This window comes from Falco rusticolus, chromosome Z (assembly GCF_015220075.1).
Source record: "Falco rusticolus isolate bFalRus1 chromosome Z, bFalRus1.pri, whole genome shotgun sequence".
Taxonomy (NCBI): domain Eukaryota; kingdom Metazoa; phylum Chordata; class Aves; order Falconiformes; family Falconidae; genus Falco; species Falco rusticolus.
Genome location: NC_051210.1, coordinates 72798981 through 72823894, shown reverse-complemented (window position 1 = coordinate 72823894; position 24914 = coordinate 72798981). Strand labels below are relative to the sequence as shown.

Here is a 24914-nt window from a genome sequence, read left to right as displayed (position 1 = left end):
GCCAACTAGCAAATTGTCAGTGTGCAGTAAGTCAGGCTGAGCAGTACCACTTCTCATTAATTGTTTGATCGAAGATGTCTCCAATAGATTGCAGAGAGTACACAAAACCCTGGCATAGCGAACAAAGGTGAACAGACAACACAGTGACAAGCTGTGCATAAATAACTTGACTCTGATCCTCTCGGCACTTCTGCAGGTGTTTAATGTGACACGCACGGGTAACATTATACACGCATTAAACATATGGGCTTTACAGGATTTCTGGCACAGACCTCTCTTGGCTTCCGACACATGTTTAACCCACTCTTGGGCTCCTTGTCACTGCTGCACTGATATCCTGTTCACCCATTTCTCCAGCTCTTTCATTTTCAGCACTTCACCCTAAGCATCTGCTTGCACCTTTATACACTGCTTCTGGGACATGCACCCCCATTCAAGGTGCCTTCCAGAGGCCAGTTACTACCGGATGAGGCCCAGAGAGTGCATGGAGAAGGAGCAGTGTATTCACATGAGTCAGGATCCTTTCCTGCTCATTCAAACTTGCCAGCACATCTCTCTAATCCTTGCACAAACCTGTGGGATTATCCACACCACTTATCTTAGGCACCCACATTAAGAAGTGTGGATTCCTCCTGGAGTCAAAGGGGAAGACATCCCAGAAAAAAATTTGAAGCAGCCAGCCTAGAATGCGAAGTACTGCCCTGCTTCAGCGTGCTGGATCATACACTGAAGAGACCCCTCTTCGCTGCCAGTGGGGCAGGGCAAGGTGAAGAGTAAAGCAGAAAGGCTGCCTGATAAAGGAGTGTCAATGTGTCCCTATCCCAATGCCATGGGTATGTAAAAGCCACAGCAATCTAAGGAAAAAAGAACAGGACCCTGTCAAGCCAGGAATTCCTTAAAGAACAACTGAAACTGAAGCATCTGGAAGCACTTTAGGCTCCCAGGTATTAATAGGTACACAAAAAAGATCATAAGCTAGAATGAGGCAAAATATTATGTTCTTCCTGAATTTGAAAAGTATGCTTTTCTATTTCAAACACTCATTTCCACACCACATAATTTGTAAAGTCTGTGGGGATGTATATATTGTTGTAGCAGCATAAATCAGCCCTGAGCAGAAACTAAGTAGGTACTGAATACTTCAACTCAAACTAGAAAACTTCTTGTAAGAAACATGCAAATAAACATTTTGGTAAGATCCTAGTTTTCTTGGGTTTTCTACTTCTTTATTTTGCACATTAGAGGGTTCTGACACATGAAAGAGAAAGAAAGGAGGTTCTTATTATTTTACTGTTCATTCATAAAAACATTACTTGAACTTCAGATTTAAGAGGGACAGATGTGATTATAACGGGTCACATATTTACTGAACAGGCATAGCAGTAAAATGGGTTTCAGCACAAGGTCACTGGCGAGTTAGCTCTCGTCTGCATGTAATGACCCAAACCTCCGCAAATGCTGGCAAGAGGGACATAAAGTAAGAGGGAGCTTTGACGGCTTCACAGAGAGCAGGTTTGCTCCCCTCACTGTAGTGCCAGGGAGGACTTTGAAGCCTGGTTTGGTGATGAAGTGCTTTGCCTGGCTCACCAATGCAGACACAGCGTGCTGTGTTTTTAATCTGGATCAATGTGGGAAGCTGGGGCAGCAGCAGATCAGACCCATCTGATTCAAGGGAATTTTCTTCACTGGTACTCAGAATAAATGGTACGAAAGAAAAACTACTCTCTCACCTGATGCTGCTTTCTGGATCTCCAGGGTTACAGATGTGGGAAGACACTGCATCAGCAAGCAAATTTCCTCGTACATCATCTTACTGACTGGTATGCTGTTGATGGTGGTAATCTCATCTCCTACAGCCATCTTGCCCATTGATCCCTAATGCAATGACAGATTCAAAGAAATTATAAATACACATTAGAAGCCCTGCCACAAGGGCAAAGATTGCAGAGAAGCAATTAATGGCTTAGGAGCAACATTCCCTATCTCACATCACTGCAGAGCACAGGTACCACTGCTGTCAGTTTGCCAATACCTAAATAAAAAGCAGACTGTGCTTCTGCCAGGAAGGGAATTAATGACCAATCTCAACTAGGAAGGTCAAAAGAGCTGCTGGTTTTTCTGTGATATTGGTATGAGGATGGAGAACATAGCCCTCATATAATATGAATTATATTCCTGGTCATAATCTCCTACTGGACCAACGGGATACATTTAAATAACTAAACTGGACAGGGACTTGCTCTTAAGGTAAAAGCCTAAGTACGTTTCTAAACATTGCCCTGTAAAACAGAGAAAAAAACAGGAACAGAATCCCAAATCCACAGCTCTCAGCCCAATTCAAACTTCTACAACATGTCCCCTCTCACCATAGTAGCCACTGACTAGATTAAAAATGCTACATCCAGCTTTGTACACCAGAGTATCCTCCTTCCTCTTTCTTTTGCATCTAGATCAGCAATTCCACATGAAGCAAGTATCCATCCTAATATGTGTATGAGACACAGGAGAGCAATATGTTACGGGTACTACCATGGCCCTTGGCAAACCTGGCCAGCACCTAAGCCCTCCTGGTACCAGATTTGTGTAACAAAGGAATATGTACATATAAAATAATGAACATTTTTGCCACCAAGATTTACTTAATTTGTCTTTGCCCCTGATAAAAAAAAAAAAAAAAAAAGGAAGCAAGTATTTCCTCAAAACTGTGACTGCGAGTGGGGACGAGTCCATCTCATTAGGTCTGCCTCTTGACTTTCTTAGCCTTGAATCAGCCAGGGTGTGCTTCCGAATCAGAAACACTTAATTTAACAGCAGCTTCAGAACAATATAGGATGAGATGTTTTGCCCAGCAAACATCTCCCTTGCGCTTATTTGCAACAGCTCACTTGCTGCTTAATAATAATAATATTAAAAATCATCATCACCATCATACCTGCAAACTGAAAGCAAATCGTGACAAGGCAACCCAAATTAAAAAATTACCATTTCTGCTGCTCCACCTGGTCGCAGCCCTGTGACAACAACCTTTAAGGGCATGGCCTGGATTTCCAAATCCAGGCCGAACGACTCATGCTCATTGCGAACCAGAGTGACTATTTCACCCTGGCCCTGCCTGGCCCCATCGGATGCTTCACACTTCTTTGTGTGGGGGAGTGTCTTTGTAGCTGGCTTGTTATAAGAGCCATGCTCCTCTGTCCTGTGTCTGTGAAGGCTTCGGCACTCAGTGCTCATCATGCTTTTCACTCTTGTGACTGCTCTGTGCTCAAGTTTTGGCGATCTCTTACATTCGAGTTGTGCTTCCCGGAGCTCCTTCAAACTCAGGCTGCCAAGACGAACTTCAGGCACACTTGAGTAATCAAATGCTATGATGGGGAAAAAAGGAGAGTCAATTTGCTCCAGCGTGCTGTCTGCAGACTCCACAGAGTTGCTGAAGACAGGGGAAGATGTCTCCATGCTGCTGTATCTGGATGACTCACTATCCTGGGTCTCATCACCGATTTCTACAGACGAGGTTGCAATGACAATGCCAGCATCCTCCTGGGTCTTGACCCTCTGGCTTCTTTGTAAGTGGGAACTTTCGTCGTCATCACTAATGTCACCATCATAGAAAACAACCCTCCTCTGTCGATGAAAGGGGCTGCGGGCAGATTTGGGGCTGTCACTGAGGATGCCGGGTCGGACAGACTCCACATGCTTCTTGTGAAGGCCAGATGATCTCCCACTAGTTGGAGAAGCCAGGCCATTTGCTTTTGCCACTCCTGCTTCTCTAGCAGCTAGGGGGGAAAAATTATGCTTTAATTGCATTTGTAGATGATTTCTAACATCATGCATCTGACTGTAGAAGAGTACTTGTGGCTCTGCTTGCAGGGGAAGTTTAACCTTTCCTCACAAAGAAAAAAGCATTTTTTTCAGGTCCTCCACCTAACTACGGTAAACAGCAAGAGGGATGGCAGATAGCACTACAATTTATGGGTAATTCCCAAAATCAGTTCATGGCACATCTGGTTCCATTTTCAGTTTATTTCTAAATTATGACTATGACCCAAAGAAGAAAGGGATGCAAATTCACATGTGTATTTTACTTTAAACAACTGAATTTCTTTCACATTTTGCTTAAATCTATGCAAAAAAAGAGTGACAAATGCTTTCCTGAACAAAGACACAAGCACATGACAATCAGTTTCAAATTAAAGACTAATAAACCCAAGAATCCTTTCCACAACCTTCTCAGAAAGAACTGCATCTTATTTTGTAGAAAGTTTTTTTGTTTTGCTTTGTTTGGTGGGTATTTTAAACTGCAAAAATGTTTTAAATAATTAATTTTGAATCAAAACATTAAATAATGTAATTAATTAATTTACAGATAACTAAATTAAATAATTAATTTCCACAGAAAAATAAGCTGTATACAAAGAGAATATACTTGAGAAGCATAGGAAAGGGAGAAAAATTATAATAGCCTTTGAATTTGAGATCATGTGCATGTCAGTAAGGAAATTTAGGACTATTTCATTCAGTTACTATGGGAAGAAAGAAGCATATGCAAAATCTGATGTCAAATTTAACATTTGTTGTTTTTACACTGCTTTATGTGACATTTTGAAATTGTGTATTTGAGACAGCTATGAACACTTTCATTTAAATGTAATCAATTAGACGATCACCAGTCATTTGAAAAAAAAAAATCCTGTAGCACTGTCAAACTAGTTTTGGCCAAACCAATCAAATAGAAATAATTTTCACATAATCAGAGCAGCAATTTGGACAAAGTACCATGGAAACGGGCATTTATGTGCATTGTTGTGAACCCCTTTCTGTCTCCCAGAATTTCATATGATCGGCATTGGCTTGCACTACACTGCCCAGCATTTCTTGCCAGCACAGGAATCACTGTAGTTCTGTTATAAAGCAAACCAGTGCTCAGTGACTCTCCCCACATTAGCCAAATGACCAAACACATTTCCGTCGCTTACTCAGGTTGCCAGGAAGAAGTGATCCATCATCCAACAAACTGTTTCTGTTCTTCTGATGGAGCTGCTCATCGTCACAGGAGCCAGTTACAACATCAGAAAATGGGAGCTGGCTTGTACCATCGTGAGAGAAGTACTGGGAAAGCTCTGCCTCGGAGCTGACAGATCCCTGCTGAAAGAAGTGTGTCTGGTGACTCACCATCATTGATGCTTAAAGCCCCTGTCTGCATACAAAGCACCACAAACTCCACTCACATTCCCGTATCAATAAAGGAAGTTTAAAGCCAATTTTAAAACCAGAGGACTTCGTCAGTTTACTGAGAGGCAAACTGTCAGACTTGGATGGCTGAAATGCTGCACATCAATACAGTTTTAGCCAGTATAATAAATAAAAAGGGAATCCAAATCCCGCTACTATGCAGGTGTAGCTCAATGCAGAAACAAGGGATGAAACCATTCAATTGTGTAATTGCCTTTATACACCTTCTGCACTAAGCGAAGGGAAGGGTTTGTACCTCTGGACACAGTCTGCACAGCTGCTTTGGCTTTCCCAGGAATGCCAGAGATTTTTCCACTGCAGTGGTTATACAGAGAGAACAAGCCCTCAGCCTTCTGCCCAGAGGCTCAGGTCTCTCCTGCTAACTTCATCTCTGTCCCAAACAAAGCAGGGGTGCCTTCAAGGTGGCAGGAGGTGGGAACCCACAGCCTTCACTGGCATGCTTCGCACATTGCTCCCAAAGGCTGTAGCCACACAGACGAACAGAAGCTTGCTGCTGTCATGATTTAAAACATGATGTAAGAAACAAACCCTTTTATTGAGCCCATGTGACAGAGAAGGAGTATAAAGGTTTGGTTTTGAAGTCCTTGATCAACTAAGAGCTTCACTAAAAGCTGAATTTGAAGTAGACTGTTATTATTGCATCTAATCCCTTTACCCGGCTTGCTGGCTCCAGGAAGCGTTTCATAGTCCAGCTGAGGGGAGATGAGGTCTCTCCTTGTTTGGCCTTCACACTAGGAGATGGACTTTTTTGTACAGCTCCTGTTAAACACAGCTTAGTTAGATGCCAAAAATTAAGGTTGTGGTCCATATATCCAAACAAGCTCCTCATTCACCTTCTGAGCTGGGGGCTGGCCGCATTTAATCCCACTTACTTATTATCTGAATTGCTTTCCTAAAGTGAGATATTTTTTTTTAACATTTCACAAGCTGTCCCTCAGATAAGGCAGAACATTATTACATGCCATGCCAGTCAGGACCAGGACAGAGCTATGAACAAGAGATGAGCAGGTCTTCCTTACCCGCTGGAGCATGCTGCTGACTAGGTGCAACTTTGAAAGACAAATAAGCCACTGGCAAGGTCTACTTCAAAAAAGGTCTTAGCTAACACAGATATGAAAAGGATAATTACAAATGCAACATTTCTGTCTAAAAATCACCTTACCAGTCACTGTCATTGCCAAGAGTTTTCTTTCATCCCTAAGATTTTAGAAAGTGTTAAGTCTGGAGTTCAAAAACATCAGACAAATGCCAGAGCACACATTTTGACATGACCCCAAAGATTAAAATGGAGTTAAAACATATAGTCCAGTAATAGTATCTGGACTTTTTCAAATGGACACAAGACTTTCTCTCTCTCTCTTTTTTTTTTTGCCATCTACATGGATAAGTGTACACAGATGGAGTTGATTCCTCCTGCTCCTCCCCTGCTGGGCCATTCTGCTTTTCATTCATCTTGGAAGAGAGGACAGAGCAACCACCTTTTGGCAACCCAAGAGCATATCCTTAAACATTCCCGCACATGGAAAAGGACACATATTAAGAGAGAACATGCTGCTACCTGTGATGTGAGAGGAGCTGGCATCTTTGCTCTCTCGGTGGGTAGTACGTGCAATTGCTTCATCCATCTCCTGCTCAGAAACCTAAAGTTGAAGTGGAAGACCAAAGATCAAACTGGTAGGTGAAATGAAGAAGAAATTCTGATCCCTTACCACTACAAATACATGGTTTGTTTCAGATATGCTACTATTTTAAAGATGCAGCAAAGAACAGGGACTTTTTACAAGGGCATGCAGTGATAGGGCAAGAGGTAACAGGTTTAGGATGAAAGAGGACAGATTCAGATTAGGTATTAGGAAACAATCCTTTACTGTGAGGGTGGTGAGACGGTGGAACAGGCTGCCCAGACCAGCTGTGGATGCCCCATCCCTGGAAGTGTTCAAGGCCAGGCTGGATGGGGCTTTGAGAAACCTGGTCTGGTGGAAGGTGTCCCTGCCTGTGGCAGGGGGGTTGGAACTAGATGGTCTTTAAGGTCCCCATCCTATGATTCTAAGACCTAGTTGACAGCTCCTACGTCCTGGTCCCCTGATTCAGACTCCCTCCATGCCACTCTCCCGCACAAACCAGGAGGCAGAAGCCTGCTGACTTAATGAAACCCACGTCCAAGTGCCACATTATGCAAACAAATAAAACAGCAACAGACTTAAAGAAATCAAATGAAGCCATTACAGCACAATTTTAACTCAATTAAGTGCTGTACATTGATTTATCAAGAAAATATTACTTTAAAATAGACAAAGACTGCTTTGTACAAGCATACATCAGCAACAGAAGATACTCTACACTTAACCTACCGGAAGAATACCAGACTTCCCACGATACTAGCTGTCTTTTTAATTTTCATTTCTCCTTGCTTTTAAAAAGAAAACTCTAAGTCAGTAATTGGTAATTAATGTTCCTCTGGTTTAAGAATAAATACTGGTTTACCGTATTTGCTAATTTTGTCCTGAATTACTGCCATGCACTTAATTCTTATTACTGGAAAACTCCACATAATTTTATAACAGGAACAGCTAGTCTGCAGGAATATATATTTAAAAACAGAAAGCAAGTTAATTCTGTCAAAAATAATTGCTATGCACATTGTTTTACATGAATTAAAATTCAGCATAAATAGAGACCAGAAACTTGAATCTTTCTGAACCGTGAAGATTTGAAAGATTCCTAAGCAAACTCAGCCGTTTAAACATAGTTTAAATGCCACATTCACTCAGATTAACAAGAAGAAAAAAAAAATTTGTGGTATTTCTCTTGGAAGTACATAAAAACACCTAAGTGAACATATTCAGCAACAAAATGTACTGTGGACCTTTTGTGTCATAAAATGAGACATTAAGTATAAAAATGTCCAAAACAACATGAGCCTTTATAGAAATACGTCTCTGTTTTCAGCCTGTGGCATGACCCTACAGTAAACCAAAAGCTTCTGGGCTCCTGAGGCACAGGGAGTTCTTAGAGGATATGGACCAAGTACGCTCCAGTACTCTACAAACCTTTGGGTACAAAATGTCCCAGGAGTAAAACTAGGTGCTAGGCAGACTGCATTTATTTATTATTTTTTATTATTTTAAATTTGTTTAAAGCTAATCAAAAATCCATACTTCTGGAAGCTCTGCCAATTTGGTTTTTTTTTAGTATCCTCTATGCCTCAGGCAGATCAAACTGGAACAGACAAGGTAATTCGTAACTGCAATCTGCAGGCTGGGGTATTACGAAGAGCTAATAAAATAACCCACACACCTCTTTAGAACCCCCAGTGCTGTCAGACAAAGGGTAACAGTGACATAATGACAAATATGGGTCCCCCTATGGATACTCTTTCAGAGATCCAGCTATGAGGAACTGTAGATTCAAAGCTGCCTGGGAGGAAAAAATTCTTTAGGGTCTCTGCAGCTCAACTTTTAGCTTTTCTTAGCATTTCTTGGCAAAGGATTTGTTGTCATTTTAAATATTACTTATGGAAAACCGTAATAGGAGCCACTTAATAGTTTCCCTCTGTTACTAAGTAATAGCAAGCAATTAGCTTAACTCAGTTCATCTTCTCAGCAGATACCTGGTTAGGTCACTCATTGGCTTTCAAGCCACCACCACAAGAAAACGAAGGACAGGGGAGAGAGGGCAGGCTTCTCTCCATGGAGTTTTTACATCATACTCCTTATACTCTTCATAAAGTCTGTATGCTTTAATAATGCAATCAAATTGAACCATCAGGCTGGTTCAGCACAGCATACTGACTCCCTAGAAATACTGTTATCTTAGGCTACAAGCCCAATTCTTACCTCCTCCATGCTTACCTTTAAGTAACAGAACCACAGCCCCTTTCTTTTTAGCAGCACAAGGTCTTGCAGCAGTGATAATAAACTGTGGGCAGTAGACCCCTATTTGCCTATTGTTCGTATATTTGATTTAGTGGAAAATATGCAATTAATTATAAAACAAGAAACCTGAGTTCTCCTAGATATGGCTTTATTAAGGCCTCCATTTGTAGTTATGAGTTTAAAAGTCAGAGCTCTCTAGACCTACTAATGCAAATATTTTTACAGCTTCATTCCTGTTTAAACAGGAAGGTCTTATACACTCACGAAATTCTTTGAAATATTGAAATAAAAGAAGTTGTTATTCCCTATAGCTTGGTTAAAAGACTTTTTATCTTCTACCACCAATTTTTAAAAATTGTTTGAAAATACTCTGAAAATACTTTGTAAACACAACGTCATTTCCAAATTGCCCTTGCACAGATTTCACAGTAGCAGTACATTCCAGATTCTCACTTTTTAATTCCTGAAAGAAGACTTTGATCTTTGGACAGATTTAACTTTTTTCAAAACAGTATTCCTACTACTTTATTACAATTGATCAGTTCAATCCATTGATATTTATATTCCTGGCTCTAAATTATATTCTACTCAAAGACAAATAACTGCAAAGTAACTTTTAAAAGAGGACTTGTGCCATATTTCATTGCCATTTGGTCCAGAGACCAAGTCCTTGGTACCAAGAAAGATGGGAACACTTCACTCGAGTAGTTCCAGGAAAAATGCATTTGATCAGCGGGTGACTAAGTGAAAAGCAGCAGGGACAGTCCAGCATTGCTACGCTTACAAAACTGGAAGGCATCATTACAACCCTGACTTCTTGCACAACACATGCCATAGAAAAATCCAATATTCTTCATCGCTTTCCCGACAGCAAGACTCAAATTGCAGTGCCAGATGAAAACCACCCAGACACACTAGCACATTTTCTCCTCACCTTGGGGTTGGGGTGCCGACTGATGATTAAGCTCACTGGACCTGGACCACATTCACTCAGGATGGCATAGGCTTCACTTAATGCTGCATGACGCAGGCTCACTGAATCTGCCTCCAGGATCTGGTCACCCCGACTGCAGAGAGACATTGAGCCAGTTAATCACAACCGTCTTTTACAAAAACATGTGTGCTTTCAACTGATGGCCAAGCTTTTTCAAAGATACAAGCGCCTGGAAAAGATCTGCCTTGCATAGAAGCCAGTTTTGCTCTTGCTCCCAGTGACGTGAATGCTTTAAGTCCTGTTGACTTCATGAGGGAGGTCCAGAGATCCCTTCTGCACTTACTGTCAGTGCTACAAACCCTATTAAATCAACAGACAAAATTGGCTGCATTTGGACCATGGTGAAAGCAAATTTCAGTTCCAGTTCTGCATTCAGATACTTACTGAGCACAGAAGAGGAAAAATTAGATTCAGATGGGGTGTTTCTTCCTATCATATTGAATTACTTAACACAAATACCGATAAGAAATTCACGATTCAGATACGAGTTTGTGAAATTACTCCAGGAAAAAATTGAGCGTGATAAGCCTGTATTTGCTTCAAATTCACATACAGAACCCATTAAAAGGAAAAAAAAACACAACCCACAAACAACAACAACAAAACCCTCTTCTGAAAGGAAAGCACAGATTGTTCAGTTTTGTTTTCCCAATTTCTTAACTCTTGCTCATGGTGCTCAGACATCTGGAACTATTCAAAAGAAAAGACCATCAACTAGGGATATCATTAAAGCATTCTCCATAATTACTAAAGCACTTGCTTTAAATAGATACTCTCAAATAACCTACTACTGCTGATTTATGTTGGGCTACTTGAGACAATGGAAATGACTTTGCAGTGTGAGTCCACACACCAATGGCAAAATGGTAATTGCATGTGGCAGCTTTCACCTACCTGTACTTCTGGTACAGGCTTAGGAAAGCAAAGGCTGACCCATTGGTTGTGTAAACATGCTGCTGCCCTGCCCATCTTTTAGATTTACACAGCTATTAGAAATTACACAAATGGAGTAACTTACACAGGCACATGATGGAGAGAGGGAGCTCAGATATGGAGAGGCTGGACTCAAACCTCTCCTGGTATTGCAAAGCCAGTATTTGATTAATGAAATTTTCCAAAAATCAAAACCATCCCCTAAGTTTTGGCTTATGGAGCCATAAACCACTGATGGGACAACAGAAGCAATGTCTCAAAGAAGCAAGCTAGAAATCTGGGAAGCATGCCTGGATATAATCAATCACTTAAACCTAATACATGATACAGCTGTTATATAGGCACAACCAGCACTGCAATCTTTTCCAAAGAGTCTTACAAGAAAGCAAGTTAACATTAAATACTGTCTCCTATAGACATTTCCATATGGCAGGAACTTCCAAGGGTTTTGGCAAGGATGCCACCATAAAATTATCTTCTTCCCTTATTAAAATAAAAAACAACCAAATTACTCTATCACAGTTTTCCTGGTGAACAAGGAAACAAAAGGCACTCTACTCATGTGAAAGTAAGGTATTTGCTCAGCCTCTCTGCACCAGTGCTCATGCTAGACATTCAGCTGGATCACACAGTCCCAGTGGGTCTTCAGTACAGCCTCCCTTCCCAAGGGATGCTCCCACTGCCCACCAGCATTTATGCAGGAATGCAGAAAGGTGGAAGATTTCCTCCAATAGTTTTTAAAAGTGAAGCCTCCAGGACAGGAACAGCAAATAATTTTCTGTCATTTAATAATACGTAAAGCACAAAGGAACCCTAGGAATGATTATTTCTCTTTCTTATGGTTCCTTAACGACATCCAAACTCCATGGAAGAACAAATGAGACAGGCAGGTCAGCCTGCAGCAATCTTGCCAGACTGACAGTGAGGGCAAAAAACTGCTGCTGCAGCCATGGGCACAGTCAGCTGCAAGAACATCTCCCCCAGCTCTTTTTAAGAGAGTTTCAGGTGACTGAGCTTTTAGCAGAGCTCTGCAAATTTCCTCCCAGTCTGGGGTTTCTCGCTGCAGCTCTAATAAAAAGATATGAGGCTGTACCGCTTGCTGCTCCCCTTTCTCAAAGGGTGCTATTAGGTTCAGCTTTCTGTATACAGAATTTAAAAAAAAGACCAACCCAAACCTTAATGATTGTGCTGCTTCCAGCACAGAGAATGGTGTTTCCTGGGTATTTAATACCACTTTGGAATGTCTTTATTTAAATGTTTTCTTTTTGGTGAACTCTTTAAGCATAAATCCCCTTCCTGCTACAACAACCAATTGGTGAAAACAAAGTCTCAATCAATTTTATTGCAAAACCACACCAGCACATTTCTGCTTTAACTAACCTTAATCTGCCATCCATTTTAGCCACTGATCCTGGGGCCAGGCTGTGAATGTATATCCCTGGAGAACTGTTTTCCAGCGTGAGACAACAGGCACCAATGCCGAGCCCAACCCCTGGCTCTGTGAAAAACAAAAAGTACAAAGAAAAGTAGTAGATTGTAATCACACAGGACACACAAGTGTTTGTGTTCCCACGTCCCATCTGAGACCAAGACGCATGTATTGTTTCAGAGCTGGCCTTAGGTGCACTAAGTCAGGAAGCCAAGACCAACAGTGGAAATTAGGATTGAAAATATCTGATGCCAACTGTTTTCTGAGATCCATCACTTCCAGCAACTTTTCTGTGTGCCGTGGGAACAGCCTGGAAATGTCACACCAGTTCTGATCTGGTCCAAGGCACAAAGGAGTAGGGGCAGCAATCCAGTAAAGATATCACTTTACTGCAGAAAAACGTGAGCACAGAAGATGCTACCAGCCACACTACTCTCTTTTGTTAAATATCTGCATGCCATTCCTCAGCTAAGCTGCGTGAAGAAAGGTGAGACGTTATCGCTGGTTCAGCCATTACCTCTGTCCAATTTCACCTTTGTTTGTTTTCAGGTAACAGCATTCCTAAAGCAGGAATTGCTGGGCATCTTATTTTCTCTCTCCAAATTTTTAATCTGACCTTTAAAATCAGCACATTTTAAGCCTTTAAAATCAACATACTTGTCCCACCACATATAGCATATGCTCCACGTTTATCTTGTGCAATTATTGATGATAAGTGCAACCCTCAGGCAGGAGTTCAAACAGCTCATCTAGGCAATTTTGAGCACTCTGCATGGCTTTGCCTTCCCTAGCGCTGCCCTTTACCAGAAGGGCATAGCCATCTGGGCTGCCAAGAGGTGAATTCACATTTTGCCTGGTATCTTGCAGCCTGACTCTTCCAGCAGCATGGACAGTGACTGGTAGCCACAAGAGTCTGCTGACTCTGGAGCAGCAAAACATGGAAGGGGGAACTCTTCAGAAGTTTTTGCTTTAGAGGCTGTTTTTCTCCCCTATCCTGTGGTTCAAGATCAGAAGGACAGGGTGCCCTGGATATTAGTGTCTCTAGTCTATTCCCCAAAACTCCCTGAAGAAGCAGGGATTTGTTCTCCAAGCTCTTTTCAATGGACCCTCACCTTTATTGAGTGTCACATCCATGACGATCCGGTCCTTTGGGCCAGGTCCTTTGCGGCTGGAGGAGGAACCATCTGCTTCGTCGGGGCCAGGGACCAGCATACCACCACTAGCACTGGAGCTGGGGGAGCTGGAGCGGCTCAGCAAGGTAGGAGTCACACAGGGTGTGAGGCTTGGGCTGCGCAGCCGCGTACGAACTGTCAGGGTCACCACACCTTTCTTGAGTTGCTGCAGAGATGTCAGAGAACCCCAATAAGGCAACACGATACACAAACATTTGCCAATAAACCCACATACTGTAAATTGTGGCAACAAAAGAATACAAAGCTGAAGGTATGAAATAGCACTGGACGAAGGGGAGCAAGAATCTCTCCTCTACTACATCCATGTTACCTTAAACCTCTGAATGGCCTCCTGATGGGTCAGTCCTTGTAGAGACTCTCCATTAACTTCTAGGATTTCATCCCCTGGTAATTAGATAGAAAAAATGAAGTCAGCAATATACAGACTACAGAGATGTAAAAAACATCTCCCATACATAAGGTGACCCACTACTATGAGGATTCCAATTAACAATTCAGTAAAAAGCTTTTTACTGCTCTCAGTTTATTTTCATTTGTCCTAATGCCTTTATAAGTTAATAGTGATGAATTAGCAGAGTAAAGACTGTTCTTCAGCAGGGCTCCCTAATTTGGTATTCTCATACTAACGAACAAGCTGAAAATGCTAGAGATTTTAACTAAAGTCTGAAAATAGATGCTCCTAACACAAAGTCCAAATTCCCTTTCCTTTGTGAGCATCAACAGGAGAACTGAGAATCTAAGCGAAACACTACAGCACATCACTCCAAAGCCTGTTCAGAGAAAACTAACTTTGCATCCACTGTCCTCTTACTAAATGCCTGTGGATGGAGAAGCATGTAGGCCACACACTGCAATAGTAAATGCCCTTCTCACCCCAACAAACATGTCCTGTCACATTTCTACCTACTTCCAGGCTCTGGGTCTTACTACTTACACCCAGCTGTGTTGATCTACCTTTATTTTATTAAAAGCAGTGTCAGCATGATCCAGATCCATTTTCTGCAATTTTACTTGCATCTGTGCAAAATTAGATGGGGCAATGTCATCAGCCAAATCTACACCTCCTCTCCCCTCCTAGCCCCCAGGACGGGTGGTGAGGGGGAAGTATGCAAGCTCTGAATAACCTGCAAAGGCTTGTTGGGTTTATGAGACAGCTGCCTACTTACTGCCTTCCCATGGCGAGTGCACAGCCCATGCTGCAGGGACGCGAGCTTCCCTCTGGCAGCAAGTGTGAGAGTTGGCACCAAAAGCTGCCTCACATACAACAAGCGTGATGAGATGTAAAGAGGGGAATGATGATATGAGAAGGAGAGAAGTAACACAGGAGCAGCTTGAGAAAAGTAACAGAGGAGCAGCCTTCTGTGGGAGAGAAGTAACACAACCCCTGCAGAAGAGCTGTAAACCACCACTCTAAACTCGTGGTCACTTTGTATTTTCAACAGTGCGTAGGAGTCTGTCTGTCTGGCACAGCACTCGGACCCGGGTGCAAACACACAGAGCTGGCTATACGTCCAACTCTGAGATCAAGACTGGAAAAACAGTAATAGAGAAGCAGCTATATCCTGATTTTAACTAGCCGGGTGATCTTACTGCCAATGCCATCCACCCTCTTTTCTTTTTCTGGTTGTGACTGTTGTTGATTTATGTCAAAATCATACCAAGAGGCTCAGAAAGCACAAGGTGCCAAAACAGCCTCCCCCAAGCATGTCTGTCTGTATAACCCCTTCTTGGACCAGCACCTCTAATCCAGATGTTGGTTGGATAGATATGTTTCACTGCTATCAATGACCCTCTCCAGCTGAAGAATTGCAGCTTATGGCTTGGGCAAATAAAGTTCACTGAAGAGGAAGGGGAAAAAAAAAAGCAAAATCCATCATGCTGTAGTTTCCCCTTCTCAGTATGCAATATAATCAAGTTAACTGCTGTGATCTTCCCCAGGATGGACAAACAGGGTGTGTTACATCCTCCACAGCCTCTTGCTGATGGCCAGGTGCCTAAATAAAGCTGTACTTGAATTTTTCTGCTGGACTGAAATAACAACCCACTGTGGTCCTTTACATGCAGTTGGATTCTCTTTACCATACCTTCTTTAAGTCTTCCATCAGCAGCCGCTGCTCCATTTGGGAATATAGTCTTCACAAAAATCCCCATGCGTCCACGAGCAGAATCCTGACCTCCTACAATGCTGAATCCAAGACCCTACAGAAAAGGGAGGAGAAGATGCACGTCAGGTACCTTACTGTTATCACCTGTGTGAGAAAGATTGCCCACAACATACAAGACAAAGGAAAGATGAAAACCTAAAAGCTTGGGATGAATTGCATTGCCATCTTACCCTCTGCTTGCATTTCCTCATTTATTTTCACTCTAATATTAACACACATGAGCCCAAAAAGTAGCAGCAGACACCTCAAGCTGAAATAGCAAATATGCTATTTTGAGATTACTTTTTGTTTTGTTTTTTTTTTAAACACTGGGTCAATGGCTTTGTGTTATCCTATTCCCATTTTACAAACTGTAACACACTGCTTTTAAATTGACAGACAGTAGATTCCCCACCCCGACATCTATATCCAAGATTAACTGCAGTTTTCTCTGCTGTCACAGATCCTGCATTTCCTCAGGAAAAAGAAAAGCTTAAGAACATGACATAAGGTCAGTGCTGTAATGTCAGGAATGTAGCGGGAAGGGGGCTGGTGTGGGGGTGCTGCCATGCACATGTACATTTTTAATTATTCTGGAGACATGTACCACGTTGTATTTAAATAAATCTAGATCAATACATTCCCAAGGGCTCCATCTGTTAGCTCTTGCCCCTGTGCTGCCCCAGCTGGCTGTGGGACCATCTTGTGAAGCTGATCAGGGAACGGATGAGCACAGCAGAATGAACCTCTCCCCCTTCTGCTGAATTACTTCCCAGCAAAATCACTTCCTTGATCCATCCTGCCCTGCTTTCCCTACCCACCCCCACCCCCCATTTCTCCTTTTGTCACTGCTGTACACGCATTTTACAGAATAAAGAGAAAAGTCACAGACCAGGTGGACAAAAGAAGTGGAAAGCTGTTGTGCTTCAGTGATCTGAAAACACGGTTATTACTAGCGCCTCAGGCAGTGCTCTCCAGCTGAGGGATGCTGCCAGGGCAGGCACTAACACCGTGTTTACAACGCAATACAACAACCAGCTCTTTTGTTTTACTCTGTGAATATAAAGTAGACCACCACCGTTATAAGCTTCTAGTAATTTGATAAGACATTACTAACTTCCAGAAAGGAAGCATCTTAGCTCCCCTGTGCCATACAAAATAACTCAACTAACTGTTTACAGAGCAATTATCAACCGTAAAGCAAACTACACAAGGCAGGAGGCTGCCGGCACTGCCCTGCAGACACAGCAGCTCTCCTCATGGCTCTGTGGGGTGGCTTGGGAGAAATACAGCTGCTAAGCACAGCAGCTCCCACGTTAGCCCACCTTCTTGGAGAAGCGCTGCTGCCCCAGAGCAGAAAACCACCCCTTGCAGATCTACCTGCAGATGGAAAACCAAGGGCAAACAAACACTCGGCTCGCAGCCACCAACACGGTGACTCTGTGGAAACACTTCTCAAGTCCCAGGTCTGCACAGAGACAGTAAAGCAAATGCTACTGCACACATTGTACACAGTGCAACCCCTAACAGAAGTGACCACTCAAAAAGTGGGTGGAGGGCTTCCAAACGTTTGGGGTGGTTCGTGATCACTAGAGTCCACATACTCCCAACTGCTTCCTAATGCTTTGGAACTAACTGCAGAAAGGCAGGAGAGGGTGGCTTGTCCCACAGGGAGAAATAATCTAATTCTTAGGAGAAAAACAGGGTCAAAACAATAAGTACATGAAAAATGAAGTAATATGGAAATGTTATGAAAAAACCCGAAGCTCCCAAAACAAGGAGAGCTACAGCAACCATGAGTCAATCTACCCAAAGAAGTCATTATTTCTAACCCTTTGCTAAACTTAAAGCACAACAAGGAATTTGTTTTGTATTTGAGCTTGAAAGTCAAAACAAGGCTTTTTAGTCCGAAACATTTTCATCTGATGAATTCAAAGAGTATTTCAGAAAAAGTCACACATATTTTTGGCATATGGAAATGATAGCTCCAATACTAGTGTGGACTGGATTAGGGAAAACAATATACACCTTAGTTAATGCTTGTCTGTTTCCCCTCAGCATTCAGCCAGCTGGTATCTAGCAAATGTGCAAACAAATTACTGAGGGGAGCAAAGAGGATGCTCTGACCCAGAGAATTCAGCACTCTCAAGAACCTGTCTTTGGGTTTAATGCTTAACTCAGTGATTTTTTTTTTTTTTTTTTTTTTTTACATTCCACATAGATAAAATATGCTTGCCCATAAATATGCATGCAAACAGGTACTCTTCTGTAGCCTCACCAACTTTGCATACATACATATTTAGAGATCCGTTATTAATATTTGATAACTCAGTAATGACCAGATGTACCAAATCGGAATGAAAGCCACCTCATGTCAAGCCCATGAACAAACATCGTTTCCCCTGTATTTTGCAGGTGTAACTTGGGCATTTATATTTGAAAATGGGATCTGTTTATTATTACTGACTGTTATTATTGGCTACCTCGAAGGCTGCTGGAAGTCTTGGGTATGAGAAACATCTCTTAGACGGTCTTGCTACATGTGAGAAACCAGCCACATGCAGAAATCCTCACCTTGCCTTGCCCTTTCATCAGGACGATGTTGGAAATGATGGACGGCTGGGTCAGTCTCCATGGAGATTCCACTTGGGCGGCACTGAAGGAACGGGTGGATTTCTTCACGATATGGTAGTCCTAACAAACATCAGCAAACAAGGGAAGTTGTTCTGATTGCTTGGCACAGGTACTGGGATGTCATACCAGGAAAATTGTATGTGTCAGGGAAGGAGGAGGGGGGGGATCTTCCTGATACATTGAGAAACATGTTCAAGGTAAGAAATCCTAGCTCATTACAGTCAAAGTGAATCTTGCCACAGTAATTTTCCTGCATTTCGCACAGTGGGATCATTTTGTAATGTAGCAGTCACAATCTAAATTAAAAAGATTAAGGGTAGCCTCATCATATACTGAAGTCCTTATCTGTTAGAAGAAAAAAGAAAGAAAGAAAGAAAAAAGACCAAAAAAAAAAAAAGCCTACATCATCAAATCATTAAAATAAAGATAAGCAGAATTTAATTTTTGTTTGAGTCCTCAGACCTCCAGAACTGCAACTCATTAGATCAGCCTTAGGACCTTCTGGCCACAGCAAGAAGTAACCTCCTTCACCATCCTCAGGGTAAAGAAGTTCTCCATAGGGGGCCAACACATCCCATTTTTGTGTTCAGGCTTGGTTTCAGTGCCCGTGATGTACCTACATGGCCTTGTTTCACGACCCTCACTCCTACAAGCTCCAGATAGATCTTGAAGGACTGAGCACAGTGAGGTGCTGAGAACCAGCCCTGCCCTTCCACCCACCTGCCTGGCTCCTGCCGACTCAAGCTGCTGGGGCAGAGAGTGCTTTCTTCCACCCCGGGAATATTTCACCGCTATTTCGTAATTCGATTCACCATTTTCCACTGTCAGCTCATCATCTTCTCCCACGGACTCCAAGCGGGATCCAGCACCTAGCGAAAACCACAGAAACACCCCCCACAAACATCTCAGGGCTGTTTTATCCTCTCATCAGCATGCAATAATCACTTCCTGCAAATCCCAGATTAAACAATGCCTTAGAACAACGCTATGCAGTTCCCCACCTGGCAGAGAGAAGCTAGTTTTAGTCATCCTTTGCTAGAAACTTCTCCTGCTGTCACAGGTTTTCTATGATCTTTCAGTGATGCTGAACTCCTCAGCACTGTCGGTCATGGTAGTAAGGAAAAGCAGAAGATAATTGAGCCGGTAGCTCAGGGATAGAAAAGAAATTCAGCTGTTCTCACCCAATGGCACTTGCCAGTGCACTAAGCTCTCAAGCTTCATTTATTTAAAATTAAAAGACCTGACACTGTAGCAGTATTCATTTCTGGAGGTGTCATGTCACTTTGAGGGAAATTTTTCTGGAATGGAAAAAGGAAAAATGTGCCAAATAAATGCTATTTTCTTTCCTTCTGGCAATGGTCCTAGTTGTCTTAAAGAGGAGAAGAGTGCAGAGTTCATGTAAGAAACAGAATTATTTGTCTTGAAGGACATCCTGTAATTAGCTGCAGAGTACCCCAGTCCTCGCACCGGGGCTCCTCCAGTTTTCTCCAAGGTCCCCACAGGACCCTGGTCACAGCAGTTCCCACACATTTATCCTTGCCATTTCCTCACCATGCAGGGAAGCGACATTAACCCCTATTTTACAGGTGAAAACCCAAGACACAGACAGGCCAAATTCATGCAAGCTGGATTTCATGACGTGGTTTTAAGATTACTTTGAACCCATGTTAAGTTGGAGCTGCCACAGAAAGGAGCAGCTTTGCTTTCCTTTCACCTCGCTGCCCTGTCCTTACTCTGAGGACAAAGCTCACAAGCCATGGGCTGAGGCAGACCCACTGCAAATTTGCCCAGGAGAGCCCCAAACCCATTTTCTGCCACCTCTTCCTTCCTCGGAGGCTGTGCAAGCAGCACTGCCTGTACCAGAGAGGGATGGAGCACAGAGCTGGGGCAACCATTTGTTTTCACTCAGCATTAAAGCAAGTTTGCCACCACATCCATAGGCACAATTTGTACTCACTTTCCAAAATGAAATTTAGATCCACTCCATGCTATCTGGTGTGAAATTAACTCTGGTTTTAAAGCTCGCCTTCCCTGGGCACACAGGGCACCACTACTGCTGCACACAGCTAGGACGGCTATCTTGGCAGGACCCAGCATCCCAGTACTTCTTTCACTCCCAGACCCTCCTGGCACCTCTCCTTCTCTTTTCCTAGGAGGACAGTTACGTTTCTGGTTTTTCTGCCTATCTGAACGCAGCTTCGGCTCCCACGTGGCAGCCCAGGCTTGGGACCAAGCTGGGAGATGCTCTGAGCTCACCCACAGCGCAGGGGCATCACTCATCACTGCTCACAGGAACGGGGCTGGATCCCCAGTGAGCAGCCAACACGCAGCCACAGGGGCTACAGGCAGAGGAGCTCCCTAGAGGATGCTATAAATATCTGAGTAAATGGAAATTAAGGTGAACGCAGGAGGGAGTGGCCTCAGAAAGCAGTAAGAAAAAGAATGTGATTGAGCTCTGCACAGAGGTTTACTGTTAAGACCTGGGGACAAAGCAATAGAAAATGTGGGGAGTATTTGCCATAATGGGTATTTTGGTGATGGCATGTTGAAACAGGGTGGGGAGAGAGAGAAAGTATGAAGCAAAGCAAAGAAAAGAAGCTTCCAAAGTTTTCCTTCATCTTTCTGTCCATCAAATAGTTCCATTCAGGAGGCTCAAATTTTCCTTCCTAATTAAACTAATAGGATCTCCAAAGAAAATAAATATTATCTCACTTTCAGAGAGCTAAAATAAATATACAACATAAAAATTCAACTATTGCTATCTTTTATCAACACAGCTTTACCTTGGGATCGACTTCTGTATTTCAGTATGCCACTTCCCAGAGTTGGACTCTGGTTGTTTCCTTTGGACACTTCTGCACAAGCTGGATCTTGAGACTTCTCAGTTTCCATCACCTAAAAAAAGTGGGGGAAAAAGATTATTTACTTGTAAACCAGAAAAGTTGATGGAATTTCTCTCATTTTTACTAAGGGACAGAAAATTCCACTGCACATCATCTTATTTTCCAAAACATGTCATCATATTAAGCCAGCACAAATTTCTGTAAGTAACTTTCAGCAATGTCTTTGGACATTATTGCAAATCTTACCAATGGGTACAGGTATGGCTCAGCAGAGCCAGGGACCCCCTGCAGGGAACCACACTACTGTCCCCAGAGCGTTGGCAGCATCTACAGCACCTTTGTTCAGGTGCTTCTACATGCATTTTAACTAAATATCAATATAGCTTTTATTGCAGTTTGTTTAGCTCAGCAAGGGTCCAGAGTCATCACACCTTTACAGAGAAAACCACTTTTTAAAAAGTGTTAAGTGTCTGGAGCTGAATGCCAATGTATAATGAAAAGCTAATTTAACAGAAGTTTATGAAGATTATACAGCTAAGCACTTAAAGGCCTGAAAATGCTCAACTTAAATTTACATGTGGAATCGTAACCCAGCCCCCTGAGCAAACGCAGCAATACAGGAGTCTTTACCTGCTGTGTTTGCCTAGGTGTGGGTGACAGTATAAGGTGACAATATATAACAGCATGCCGTGTCCTGCTCCCACACGGTCAGGGATGAGCAAAGCTGCCCTTTTGCAAAGCCCATGAAGACTCTCCCCAAGCCATGTCTTGTGGAAGACGCCGGTGATAACCGCCTCCACTCGCTGCTTCCTTTACCAAGCTACAGCAGTCACGTTTCCCTAGATGTGCCGTTACACAGCGATCCTTGACATGGCTCAAGGGTGACCCGTTCAGTATACCTTGTGTTTCTAATACATGGCATCTGGGTTTCATTTGGAGGGTTTTGGGTTTTTTTTTCTTTATTTTGACTGTACAACAGAAACAAAGTACAGATGCATTCTGCATTAACATATATTTCCATCTAGTGGGGCAAAAGGAAAAACAGGAGACAATTGCTACTCCCATTAAAACTGTGCACCCTGTTCCTTCACCTCATCGCGGAGTAATCCTGGAGGCTGCAAACCTACAGACAGCAAAACCTCCAGCCTCACATATGATCCACAGAAGGGCACGCAGGCGCAAACACCAACACCAGGGAAAGCCTCAAGGCATTCTCAGTGGCTTCCTAAAATTACATTTTATCCAACTCAGCTTCAGACTATAATAAAAGGTAAAAACTTCTAAATTACCTATGCCTCTGTTTCTTTCTTATATTAGCAAAAATACTTTTCTGACACTAATTATAAACATGTAGAGAAAGACACTAGCATTTGCAATAAAGTAGGTACTCTAAGTTGTTGAGCTTGTCTAATAAACCACCGAGAGTTTTTATCCTATTCAGAAAACACTTAGAAATCCAATCCACAAAGCTTGAGAGAACTCCCTGAAGTCGTGTGTCTGTAATCTTTGGCTCTCTCGTAACTTGGACAAGAAGAAAAACCCAGCTCCACCTTAACCTTCTGGCCACATGTGAACGTATCGCTTTACTGTCTTCAGGCGGCTGCCCAGATTTAACCATGCCATTTTAATTTTCCTCACTTTCAAAGGAAATGGAGCTTATTATTTCAGTTCTGTACGCCTCTTATTAAACTAAACCAATAAATCCTGCTCAATGCCGTCCTGGCGTTAAGGACAAGGGGAGCTTTAACACACACAGTAGTTTGAAGGGAGATCTAAAAATAGAGCCCATTTTGCCAGTTCATTAAGTAGCTCCAGGATCAAGTGATGGTGACATCTCAATTGATTCCAAAGGAAACGGCACTATCAGGGACACGCGGTCCTGGCACCACACCAGAATGAAGAACTGCCCTCAGAGTCCTCGCTCGGGCAAAGCTCCAGCACGACCGGGCCCTTAATTAGGCAAGATGAGGAGCAGGATTATGAGAGTCTGCATTGTTTAACCACAAACAGCTTGGCAGACATCGCCAATCTACAAAAACAAGGCGGCACACAGGGAATGATACAATTTAATAAGCAAACTGCTTTACTGCTGCCGTTGCGGAGCTGCTAAGCTGCTGCCTTTCCCATCAGCGAGCCCCTCCAGCTCCGCACCGCGCAGCCTGCCGGCGTTCTCCACTGAGGAGCACCAGCAGCGTACAGACAAGTTTAACCCAACAGTTAGGGAGCGAAACAGCGAGAATTAGGACTGAGGTGCTTGTGGCATGCCAGATCCAGCCCTACCTGCACCGGCAAAGCGAGTCCACCAGCAGGTCCGCTGCCCTGCTTTGGAACAGCAACGTGAGCGGCCGTGCCCCTGCACACAGCAACCCTGCACAGGCTCCATGGCATAATTCCTCACCTTCTTTGATCCCAACAGAGCCATGGCAGACTTGTCCTTAAGCAGCACTACAGATTGAACCATGAAACACCCCAACGCTGCTGTCCATCGGGCAGCTGGCAGGATGAGCCCAACGAGTCTCTAAAAGCAGCCAGCACCAGACCCTTCAGAGAAAGGTGTGAAACATCTGATGCAAACCTGGCTCCACCTGGTCCCCTGCACAAGGTCTTTCTTCCCAGTCCCTCGAGACTAGCTGATGCCATTAAAGCTTTAACCTTTCTAAAAGTTTTGGAGGTTTTCTTGCAAGACCTATTACAATTCTAGTTGTTCCAGTTATTTGTGCAGTCACTTATTGCTTTATGGGGCACAGCATGCTTTAAACCTTAAACGCATCTGGCAGGCAGGGAACTCCACAGGCCCCTTTACCTCACACAGAAAGTAAAATAACTTCACTTTTAAATTAGTTCTTTTTCAATTTAGTTGAATCCATCTCCTAGATAAATTATAAACTGCAGCACTGTAATTTATGAGAATTAACACTGCAAATAATGCAGAGAACATGGATTTTCTAATCCTGGTCAGCACAGAGTTTTCCATGGCTTACTGCTGTGTTTTAGATGGTGCACAAAGGTGCTCAGATGCTGGGAAGGCCAAGACAAGCCAGCACACACTGTATCAGGGGCTGCAGCACGCAGGGCACCTTTCTGAAACACAGCACCTCCCAGAACCCAGGCGGCTCCCTCGGCTGAACCATGGTGCTCACAAGTCCAAACCAAACCCAGCTGTAATCGCGTTTGGTGAAAGCTACAGGACTCCCCTCTTTCAAAGGGTATTGCATTGCTGCTCCCTTCTGTCATGGCACAGAGAACCAAATGGAGCCAGGGACAGAAGAAAAAGAGAAGGAATGTCAACTCCACGTCAGCAGTAACTCAGTGCTGTTAACTGGCATCTTAGAAAAAAACCTGGTGCCCCAGTGTCTCCGGCAGTAGAAAGCTGCTGGGGCAGACGGCAGCTCTGCACGCTGGCCAGGGCAAAGTCCACCAGTGAGGATCCGGGAGGGCTCAGGTTTGGGCTATATTTATAGCACTGCTGGTGAAACAAAGCACCGACTGCCTTCCTCAACAGCTCACCTGGGAATTACCCACGGCGGTACCACTGGGTGCAGCCTGTGCTTCCTCCTGCCTGGGCAAAGGGGATGGGAACCTGAGGCCTCCATTACCTAATCATAAAGAAAGTGTTGGA

The 24914-nt window shown here is 43.2% G+C and overlaps 1 protein-coding gene across 4 annotated transcripts in view; it reads right to left on the bottom strand.

The window, feature by feature from the left end:
• Positions 1–24914, bottom strand: part of PDZD2 (PDZ domain containing 2) — a 204716-nt gene that overhangs the window by 18565 nt on the left and 161237 nt on the right. For 3 of the 4 annotated variants that reach the window (XM_037373554.1, XM_037373556.1, XM_037373557.1), the window contains 13 exons: positions 21236–21347; positions 19173–19321; positions 18393–18512; positions 15759–15873; positions 13985–14058; positions 13594–13819; positions 12433–12550; positions 10060–10192; positions 6809–6890; positions 5906–6009; positions 4974–5142; positions 2983–3773; positions 1731–1875 (listed from right to left, as the gene is read on the bottom strand). In XM_037373554.1, the coding sequence (XP_037229451.1) occupies positions 1731–1875; positions 2983–3773; positions 4974–5142; positions 5906–6009; positions 6809–6890; positions 10060–10192; positions 12433–12550; positions 13594–13819; positions 13985–14058; positions 15759–15873; positions 18393–18512; positions 19173–19321; positions 21236–21347 (2338 nt within the window). The remainder of the gene's footprint in view (positions 1–1730; positions 1876–2982; positions 3774–4973; positions 5143–5905; positions 6010–6808; positions 6891–10059; positions 10193–12432; positions 12551–13593; positions 13820–13984; positions 14059–15758; positions 15874–18392; positions 18513–19172; positions 19322–21235; positions 21348–24914) is intronic. The other variant, XM_037373555.1, reaches the window with a different exon arrangement.